Source organism: Podarcis filfolensis (assembly GCF_964270895.1).
Source record: "Podarcis filfolensis genome assembly, chromosome: 2".
NCBI lineage: Eukaryota > Metazoa > Chordata > Lepidosauria > Squamata > Lacertidae > Podarcis > Podarcis filfolensis.
Genome location: NC_139605.1, coordinates 5213229 through 5224464, shown reverse-complemented (window position 1 = coordinate 5224464; position 11236 = coordinate 5213229). Strand labels below are relative to the sequence as shown.

The 11236-nt window shown below is 44.7% G+C and overlaps 2 protein-coding genes across 4 annotated transcripts in view; both read right to left on the bottom strand.

Moving 5' to 3' along the window:
- The window catches only part of LOC310756634 (uncharacterized protein), an 820367-nt gene that overhangs the window by 686430 nt on the left and 122701 nt on the right, over window positions 1–11236 (bottom strand). The window lies entirely within an intron of this gene.
- LOC310756703 (uncharacterized protein) lies at window positions 1266–10478 on the bottom strand. The gene is made up of 6 exons (XM_083601304.1): window positions 10397–10478; window positions 7543–7925; window positions 7251–7377; window positions 6391–6473; window positions 5626–5752; window positions 1266–3861 (listed from the first exon to the last, which is right to left on the bottom strand). The coding sequence occupies exons 2-6, from the start codon at window positions 7879–7881 to the stop codon at window positions 2660–2662; spliced, it is 1878 nt and encodes a 625-aa protein (XP_083457430.1). The 5' UTR covers window positions 7882–7925; window positions 10397–10478; the 3' UTR covers window positions 1266–2659.

The following is an 11236-nucleotide window of genomic DNA, read 5'->3' as shown; positions in this document are numbered from 1 at the left end:
CAGGAAACACCATCAGAGCACTCCTGACATATGGTTGTCAAGCCTCTGCTTAAAGACCTCCAAAGAAGGAGACTCCACCACACTCCTTGGCAGCAAATTCCACTGTCGAACAGCTCTTACTGTCAGGAAGTTCTTCCTAATGTTTAGGTGGAATCTTCTTTCTTGTAGTTTGGAGCCATTGCTCCGTGTCCGCTTCTCTGGAGCAGCAGAAAACAACCTTTCTCCCTCCTCTATGTGACATCCTTTTATATATTTGAACATGGCTATCATATCGCCCCTTAACCTCCTCTTCTCCAGGCTAAACATGCCCAGCTCCCTTAGCCGTTCCTCATAAGGCATCGTTTCCAGGCCTTTGACCATTTTGGTTGCCCTCCTCTGGACACGTTCCAGTTTGTCGGTGTCCTTCTTGAACTGTGGTGCCCAGAACTGGACACAGTACTCCAGGTGAGGTCTGACCAGAGCAGAATACAGTGGCACTATTACTTCCCTTGATCTAGATGCTATACTCCTATTGATGACAGATGGCCATCAGTTGTTTTAAATTATTTTCTTTTGACCCCCAAGTGCTCAGAAAAAAACTCTCAAAATCCTTCCACAATTTCTACTTCTAGTTAGCATTTTTATTTATTTACTTGATTTAGGGGGAGCTGCACACACAAACCACACACACACACAGGTCTTGGAAGAGAAGAGTTGAAGTAAAAAAAGAGTATGCCTGACTTGGTCATTCCAGAAAACTGGAAATCCAAGAAAGCGGGCAGCCTAAATGAGTGAGTGGCAGAAGATGGTTTGGTCACAAGTTGTAACCATGAAGGCGATTTTTGCCATCTGGTGGCATAGATTTCTAAGATGGACACAAGACCCACTGACAATACAGACACCAGAGTTAAGAAAATTCCCAAACCCGGATCCACGGGTGACTTTGGGTCTTTTCTCTAAGGTAGTCTATTTTAAAGTTTTTATGTGTTTGTATGTCTATCACACTTTTAAACTTAAAATCCATTGTTGTATATTGTTTTAAATGTTTGTTTTGCTATTGGGATTGTAGTTCCATTTGTGTTTCTCAAGCTGGTCTCTGACCGTAATAAATTTCATGTTCGTGTTCAGACACCAGAGACACCTGCGGAACGCTGGAAAGCTCTGCAGTCTCTATTTTTGTAGTTTGACTATTAGTGCTTTTTACATTTGCCTTGTTTCTGCATAAAATCTTTTTTTCAAAGAAAAAAAAACAGCAAGGAAAGAGAAGCAGAGTCTGGACAACAATAAAAGAAATTGGACAGATTTATTTATATCAAAGCTCAAAACTGGTGAAAATATGCAAGCTCAGCAACAGCTGAAATATAAGGAATGTATGAGTGACATACCAGAGAACAATTTATAGATGGAAAACAATATTGGTGAGAAATAAAATCAATTAACCAAACAGCTATCAAGGAAATATGCATATTACAAAAGGGCACACACAATCCTGCCCCATGACTGAACTTTAACACAAGGATAGTTCTTTTATTTATCAGGCTGGACTAAATGTTTTCTCTGTGCCTGAAAGTGCACATTTAGAGTTTTTGTATCGTTCTATTTTGCTTTTCTCCCAGGAGGTCAAGGTTGTGTACATTGTATTCCCTGTGCCTTTTTAATATTTACAACAACCCTGTGAGGTAGGCTAGGCCGAGAATTAGTAGCTCAGGGTGCAGCCCTAACCTAAGACCCACCAGGATGGGCGAGTTTTGATGTGGACATAGAGCATCTCTGGCTCACTTGACTATGTCACATAATTCAGATATACCCGTGTGATATGGCAGAGCCAGACAGGGGAGGACTTAAGGTGCGTCCTAATTCCATTTGACCTGGCAACCCAGAGGAAATCACACAATCCTTTTTACCAGTGTTGTCACACTTTTAAAAGAGGAAGCCAATGTATGTTTCTTAAAGCAGGCTTTCTGGGAGTGGTACCAGGGAGCGGGTGAGGACTGGATTCTAATTCTGTTCAGCTTCTTCCTGTCCGGACTAGTTAAAATCCTTCTAGGAGTATGCTCAGCGGAAGCAGATTTGGGGGGAAACACATGAAAACAGCATTTCCTAAGAAACAGGATATACTACCAGGCAGAGGGCCTTCTTGGTGGTGGCGCCCGCAAGTTTTTAATGTTTGATGTTTTATCATGTTTTTAATATTCTGTTGGGAGTCGCCCAGAGTGGCTGGGAAAAGCCAGCCAGATGGGTGGGGTATAAATAATAATAATAATAATAATAATAATAATAATAATAATAATAATAATATAATAATAATAATAATAATAATAATAATAATAATAATAATAATTTCTTCTGATGTTGGCAGAGAAGCATCACTGCCACTGGTGCTGATTACAGATATGATTGTGCCATTTTGGGTTGAGAGCTCAAAATCAACGCCACAAGTGACGGTGCTTTACACCGCTGGCAGAAGCAGCAGGGCAAGTGGGGCAGCCTTGGGTGTTCCAACTTGGGGGGGGGGGGGCTTCTGCCACCTGAAGTAGGACCACTTCTGCCCTCAGGACTCTACTCAAGCCATGCCCCATCCCCCATTCCTTGCCACTTTAGCTCTAATCTGAAAGCGGAGTTCAGCTGTCTCAGACTCACATTCCATATTCAGACTGCTTCTACACTTTCCAAACTCCAATCATTTAAAAGGCTTCTCCCGTGTGTGAATTATTTGATGGGAAGTAAGATTTGACTTGCGAGTGAAGCTCCTCCCACACTGCAAGCATTTATACGGCTTCTCCCCAGTGTGAATTATTTGGTGAGTGGTGAGATGGATCTTCTGTGAAAAGCTCTTTCCACACTCCAAGCATGTATGCGGTTTCTCCCCAGTGTGAATTCTCTGATGAGTAGTGAGATGTGTCTTCCTTAAGAAGCTGCTTCCACACTCCAAGCATCTGAACAATTTCTCCCCTACATGGATCTTCTGATGGGTAACAAGGGCAGAATTTCGATGAAAGCTCTTTCCACACTCTGAGCATTTATATGCTTTCTGCCCGGTGTAAAGTCTTTGATGAGCAGAAAGATTTTTCTTCTGACGGAAGCTCTTTCCACACTCCAAGCATTTAAACGCTTTCTCCCCTTTATGGATCCTGTGATGATTAACAAGGGTAGAAGTGTTACGAAAGCTTGTTCCACACTCCAAGCATTTATATGGCTTCTCCCCTGTGTGAATTCTTTGATGTGACGTGAGATTCGTCTTCCGAGTGAAGCTCTTTCCACACTCCAAGCAGTTATATGGTTTCTCTCCAGTGTGGGTTCTTTGATGAGTAGTGAGGTGTATCTTCTGCGAGAAGCTCTTTCCACAGGCTAAGCACTTAAAAGGTTTCTCCCCTGTATGGATCCTCTGATGAGTAAAAAGGACATAATTTTGGTGAAAGCTCTTTCCGCACACTAAACATTTATATGCTTTCTCCCCTGCGTGAGTTCTTTGATGAGCAGTCTTCTGACGGAATCTCTTTCCAGTCTGCAAGCATCTGAACAGTTTCTCCCCTGTGTGAACTCTTTGGTGAATAGAGAGATGTGTCTTTTGTGAAAATCTCTTTCCACATTCCAGGCATTTAAATTGTTTTTCATCTGTGTGGATTTTGCAATGAGTTTTCAGTTTTGATTTAGAAGGGAAACCTCTCCAATATACAAAGCCCGTACTTGCTTCTTTTCTCTTTTGCGTATTTTCTTGGACTGGGATTTGATGGCTCACGCTGCCATGAGAAGAAGGGGACTTATTCCTCCCCTTTTCTTCCCCTTCAGGTTTCCTTCTCTGAGCTTCTCTCTGTATACATGTGTCCCATTCTGCAAACACCCCATCTGGTTCTCCCTCATTTTTGGTTTTCCATTCATGTCCTGTCACAAAGAAGAGAAGAAACTGTTCAGAACCTGAGGTACAAATGGAGTTCCAAAACTAACTGGCAGTGACACATAAAGCTTGTGATAATGGAGGAATGGAAAGATCTTAGCTGCAAAGCAGGTCTTATCATCCATTTATCTGCCACTTTTAACACCATAACTGCCAGCCAGAGTTCTATACTCTATTCTATTGGATCCATGGAGACCGGAACAAAACTGTCAGCTCAGACATGAAACTCCCTGCGGGATCTCAGGCAGCCACTCTCTCTCAGACTAGGCTAACTCACAGGGTTATGGGATGGGCAAACCATGGAACAATCACATGTATTCTCTTTTGGCAGCAGCTCATTACAGTCGTATCTCAGCTCCCGAACACCCTGGGAGTCTAACGTTCTAGCTCCCGAATGATCAAAAACCGGAAGTGTTCTGGTTTTCGAACATTCTTTTGGAATCTGAACATCTGAGGGGGCTTCCAATTGTGCTTTGCTTTCCTAATGTTTCAGAAGTCAAATGGACTTCTGGAATGGATTGCGTACGACTTCCGAGGTACGACTGTAGTTCAATCATTGAATTCTACAGTTAAAGGATCTTGGAACGAGCCCATCAGTGACCTGAGCTTCACACATTGGAGAGATTCTGCGCCACAGCAGACAAAACTAGGTTAGGTGGTGTTAGGTAGGCTATGGCAGGTGTCTTTCTTCTACAATGGCTTCTATCTCTATTTGCACTCATTGCAACTCTTGATGTGTCTTACAGCTTGCTGTTATATACATTTTGTTGCCGTTTTACCATTTTGCCTCCTTGTGGTTTTTCGTTAAATGGAAATTAAGCAGTCAAAATAGAGAAAACCTTCTAGACTGATGGGATCCACAGAATGCTGTGTGAGATAGTAAGACTGCAGGCTTGAGGTTGCTAGCTGATGCAACTGGCTGATGCAGTCAGCCTGCAATACTTTCTATGGAAGTGCTGGGTCAGAATGACTCAGCAGTAATGTGCTGACAGTTGATTGGCTGTCATCGGTTTAAAAGGGAAACCTGTCCAGCAGTAAGGGTGGTGGTGTAAGAGGAGCGTGGTCAGAGAGAGAGAGAGAGTCTTTCTATTTGCCTTAAGGTGCAGCCAGGTACTCTGTTTGACTGTATGAACTGCTCGTGTATTATAGCCTGTAGATATTTGTATATATAAAGGTATAGATATTTGTATATATAAAGGTAAAGGGACCCCTGACCATTAGGTCCAGTCGTGGCAGACTCTGGGGTTGCGGCGCTCATCTCGCTTTATTGGCCGAGGGAGCCGGCGTACAGCTTCCGGGTCATGTGGCCAGCATGACTAAGCCACTTCTGGCGAACCAGAGCAGCGCACGGAAACACTGTTTACCTTCCCGCCGGAGTGGTACCTATTTATCTACTTGCACTTTTGATGTGCTTTCAAACTGCTAGGCTGGCAGGAGCAGGGACCGAGCAACGGGAGCTCACCCCGTCATGGGGATTCGAACTGCCAACCTTCTGATCGACAAGTCCTAGGCTCTGTGGTTTAACCCACAGCGCCACCCGTGTCCCTTTTTTGTATATATAACTCACAATAAATATACTGCACTTACGAACCTGGAACTCTGAGCATTTCTGCTAAAGCACCGCAAAGAATTCGCGACATAGACTGGAAGAAAGGGAACTGAGCTGCTAAAATAGAGGAAATGTGCAAACCGGCCCATTATTTTAGGCTCTAAATGCTATTCTCATCAACTCTGAAAACAAGGAACCTTACCAAGAGAGAAAGCATTCCTACAATTCTCCTCCATGACTATTTTATGCAGTGCCCTTTGGTCAGCATCCAGCAGAGCCCACTCCTCCTCTGTGAAATCCACAGCAACCTCCTCAAACAACACGGGACCCTGAGAGAAAAGGAAATAGTTGCCTTGTTGTAGGTAATCTTTATTTTAAAGGTAAAGGTAAAGGGACCCCTGACCATTAGGTCCAGTTGTTTCTGGGGTTGCGGCGCTCATCTCGCTTAATTTGCTGAGGGAGCCGATGTTTGTCCGCAGACAATTTTTCCGGGTCATGTGGCCAGCATGACTAAGCCGCTTCTGGAGAACCAGAGCAGCACATGGAAACGCCGTTTGCCTTCCCGCCAGAGCGGTACCTATTTATCTACTTGCACTTTGCCGTGTTTTCGAACTGCTAGGTTGACAGGAGCAGGGACCGAGCAATGGGAGCTCACCCCGTCATGGGGATTCAAACCACCAACCTTCTGATCGGCAAGTCCTAGGCTCTGTAGTTTAACCCACAGCGCACCCGTGTCCCTTATCTTTATGTTATTTACCAGCAAAATCCAGAATACGCCTCAAAGTAATATGACTTGAGTATTATCCTGCAGAACTTAAACCTTCTTGAGTGGCACCCGCAGCCTCCCTAGCGGGCAGTTGGACAAACTCAAAGAAAGAAGTTTACATTGGCCTACAGAGGTGAGCAGAAGACAGAGGAACCCAGGCTGCCCCCTAACGTCTCGCCCCACAATGACCCTTCCCCCTACCTGATCTGGTGCCACAGCAACTGCTTCCTGTCTGTTGCGAACAGGAGACGGCTGAGCAGGTCTTGCCACCAGTATTTCTTCACCTGAGAGACAAAGATGGTGGGAAGGAAGTAGCACGTGCTTGTCTCAGGGGCTAAGTGACATGTATCAGGGTAGGACACACTGACTTTACAAAATGTCTCCTCCATTGTACTTATTTTTTTATCTACCTTGACATCATCTAATTAACATTAACACTGGCTATCTTAACATAATATATGAAAATGCAAGGCCCAATTCCACCTGGCCTAGGGGACCGGGCCCACACTCACCCTGAACAGCTAAAAGGCTCCTGGGAGGCTGGAAGGACATAGCTGGAACAACTCTTGGGTTGGGGCAACTGGCTAATTAAATGTATTTGTATGTTTTAAACAGTTCTAATTTTGGTTCCTCTGTTTCATTTTTGTTGGGTTGGTGTTGGTTAAATGTTTAGTTGAGGTTGGCAGTTTCTTAAATTTGGGTATAACTGTAAATTGTTTATTGTTGGCTTTATTGATTTATTGGTTTGTTTGTTGCTGGCATAGGATATCTAGTTTTTTAATGTTTGATGTTTGGCTGTGTTTTATATTTTGCAAGCTGCCCAGTGTGGCTGGGGAAACCCAGACAGATGGGAAAGATACAATTAAAACATTATATTATTATTATTATTATTATTATTATTATTATTATTATTATTTTGTTCTCACGGCTTGAGGCCTCAAATACTGAAATCCACTCGTTTTTAATCTTTGGAAAATGATGGGGGGAAGCATCTTCCCCTGAAAGTTTTGGGAAAACTAAGAAGATCCCATACATTTCAGGAAGTTCAGGTTCATTCTTACTGAGTAATGCAGCACGGCCACTGCTCTCCAGAACGTTTTGCCTTAGCAGGAAGCACTCTTTCAAATCCAGTGAAGAACTCTCTCTCTCAGGGAAATTAGCTGCCACCTCTGCAAAGAGACCCTTTACCTGAAACAACAATGAAGATATCAAAGACAGTGAATGGGCAGAAAATCAGAGAAAAGGGCAAAAGGTCAAGAGGAGTTTGGGACATTGCTCCGCGGATGATTTCCAGGAAGTGATTGATTCACATTCTGGGCCCCTTGGAAGTAGCAGGATGAAACCCTCTCTCACCTGCTGCTCTGCCTGCTTCTTGTTCTCTGCCCAACTCAGGAGGAAACCTTCAGCCAGGGCCACCGCCTGGGAACTGGTCTCCGCTCCACATTCCCTGACCCAGCTCTCCATCTCTGAGGGAAGGACGGTCAGGAACTGCTCCAGGATCACCAGGTCCAGGATCTGAGTCTTTGTGCATCGCTCTGGCTTCAGCCACTCATGGCAAAGGTGGTGGAGTTGGCTGCAAACCTCTCGGGGTCCCTCGGCCTCATGATAGCAGAACTTTCTGAATTGCTGGCGCCGCACATCTGAGCTGAAGGTCTTCTCCCCATCCAGGCCGGCTGAGTCTTGGTCTTCCATCTTTCTTACTGTTCCAAAGATGCCTCCAGCTGGGCTATAGACTCCTGAAAAGCGGAGATACAAGGTTGGATTAAGGAGCTGAGGGACCATCCTTCCTCCAGGAAGGAACACATGAAGTAAGGTAGCACAAAATAATGATTTTGGTATCCTAAAGGTTATCAAATTTATTACCGCGCAAGCTTCAGTATACTACAAAACCCGTGGCATTTCACAACTCTCAGCCTAACACCTACAGAATATATTTCACCACCCTTATAGAAAGAAAACACTCTGACCTTCGAGTTGTGCTTGTAGGTTTAATGGTTTTAGTCATCTCTTGTTGTTGGGACTTTAATATTATTGGGATGAATGTTGTTTTATTGTTTCCTGCTGGTTTTATTTCTTACCTAGCAAAAGTTTTGAATTAAAGCTGCCATTCTGCTGAATGAATCTTAGTTGATTACTTTAATATTTACTTGTAAATATTAACATTCATTTAGAAATATTCCAATTGTTTACTGGAAACAAAATCATATTGCTTCCCTGTATCTGAGATCTAGTACACTGCTTCTCCAATGTGAATATTCTATTCCTCTCATTCACTGCAATATCTCTGGCCCAATATTTCCCTAACTAGACCAGGGTTTTGTCCACCTCTCTCTCTTTCCCTTTCTTTGTCTGTATCATCGGTGGAGAAAAACACACCACATTTCTATCCAGTTGCGCTCCTAAATTTATTTCAAGTATCACTGGCTAGGACTGTTCTCTGCTAGAGTTTACAGGCTCCATTTTCAGCCTGTAACCAAATGTCTGCAACTGTTTGTTGACTTTTAATGTACTGTTTTCAATTCTCTTCATAAAAGCAGTTTGCTTCCTTTGAATCAGCCTCTCTCTCCTGCCTTTGATTAAAAGGGCACAATTTTTCAGTAATGCCCATTGTGAAAAGATCCCCTTTACACTTCAGGGGTTTCCATGTCTGTAAGTGACCTTGTGCGGTTGTGTAACTAATGAATTCTCTTTCTCTCTCTCTATTTCGGTGGTGGGGTGTTCTATTTGAAATCAAAGTCCAGTTGATAGTTCACTTCTAAGCATCAACTCACCTGCTTCAAATCCTCCAAGCCCCACGAATCAGGGGCCTCCTGGCTTTGCAGAGGAGAGGAAAGACACTCCAGTCCCTGACACAGACAAGAAACTGTTGGTTATGTACATACGCTACATTAGTGAAGCCTACCCCATGGGACTCTTGTGAAGATAAAAGGAGGAGCTGAAGAAAACATACACGCAGGAAACCCGTGCACGTTAAGGAAAGCCACTCAAGAGCTAATTCTCCACGATGCAGCTGCAAGGCACTTTGTGACTGCCTTGGCAGTGTTGCTGGACAGAACTGGCACAGTCAGGCTGGGTAGGTAAGGGGCTCAGGTTACAGCATTCAGAGTGGGAAAGGGAAGAGAGCATAGAGCACTCTGGAGAGAAGCATTGGAACTAACACCTTTGAGGAAGAGTCACAGGACTCCATTGCAAGAGAACTCTTGCCTTGTGGACTTTGGCACAGCAAGGGCTTCGTAAACAAAGAAACCGTCCGGGCTCAGAGAGGGAAAGCTGCTCGTAACATCTTGTAAATAAATAAGTGTGTGTATAAAGCGTTGGTGTTGGGCTAGTAGACTGCCCACCTAGCAGTTCAAAAGCATGTCAAAGTGCAAGCAGATAAATAGGTACCGCTCCAGCGGGAAGGTAAACGGTGTTTCCGTGCGCTGCTCTGGTTCGCCAGAGGCGGCTTAGTCATGCTGGCCACATGACCCAGAAGCTGTCTGCAGACAAATGCCAGCTCCCTCAGCCTATAGAGTGAGATGAGCGCCACAATCCCAGAGTCGTCCGTGACTGGACCTAACGGTCAGGGGTACCTTTACCTATAAAGCGTTGGTGTTGGGCTAAGAAAGACAATTTGTGCTGTGTTTTAATTTGTGGGAAGCTGCCCAAAGCGGCTGGGTTAACCCAGTCAGATGGGTGGCATATAAATATTATTACAGTGGTACCTGGGGTTACATACGCTTCAGGTTACAGACTCCGCTAACCCAGGAATAGTACCTCAGGTTAAGAACTTTGCTTCAGGATGAGAACAGAAATTGCGCAGCAGCGGCGCGGTGGCAGCAGGAGGCCCCATTAGCTAAAGTGGTGTTTCAGGTTAAGAACAGTTTCAGGTTACTGAATTAAGTACTTAACCCGAGGTACCACTGTATTATTATTATTTATTTTCTGCTAAACAGCTGCTTCCTGCGATGAGCTTGATTGAGCTTCTCCAGTGCACACACCCAACACCCAGGAAGATGCACAAGCATCTTCAGCCATGGGCTGAAATAGGTTTGCTCTTCCTTTGGTACCCCTTCCCTTTTTAAACAGTTGTCACCTGGGCATCTCCCTTCCCTTCCCGTGGTATTTTCCTGCCTTGCCTCTTGTCGTCCCCGCCCCCCATCCGCCTTTCAGCCCTGCAGACTCAGACCCACAAACTGGAGCCTCTAGGGCGAGGAAGGGGGCTCACCGGATCCCGCGAGGAGCCACCGACGCTGCGCTTGGGAGGAAGGGCGGCCAAGGCACGTCCCTCCAGGGGGAAAGTCCCGGCAGGAAGGAGAGTTGGGTGGGAGGGGCCTTCGCTCTGGAGGACTGACCGCCCCGTCCCCCGCCTTTTACCTTCCTCTCTAGGAATCCAGCTGAGCTCATTTTAACCCTTAGGAGACCACGCTGCAGGATCCCTGTGGGACGCAGGCGAAGAGCCCGGCTGGTGGACCAGTCTAGTCTAGCCTCTTACTCTTGAAATATTTTATGAAACAGCTGCCTAGAAACGTATAATGTGTAAATAAACGAGGTAGAAGGCCCACTCCAACCTCACCTCGAGTTGGGTGCCTTAATTATTGTTGTTTTTGTTACCCGCTCTTCACCACGTGGTCCCAGGCTACGTCAGAAAAATGTAAAACACAGAATTAAAAACCAAATTAGTCACAACTATATGGGTGTGTGAGAGAGAGAATGTAATTTGGTCTACACACACAATATATCAATATCTATATCTCTATATCCATATATATCTCCAGCCCTTTAGCAATTTAACCTAGTGGTTATCAATCAATCAATCAATCAATCAAAATAATAATTATAATAATAGTACCCTGCCCATCTAGACTGGGTTTCCCCAGACACTCTGGACCCCGCTTCCAACATATATAAAAGCATATAAAACATTAAACACTAATAAGCTTCCCAATACAGGGCTGCCTTCAGATATCTTGTAAAAGTTGTGCAGCTCTATCTCCTTGACATCTGATGGGAGGGAGTTCCACAGGGCACTGCCACCACTGAGAAGACCCTCTGCCTGGTTCCCTGT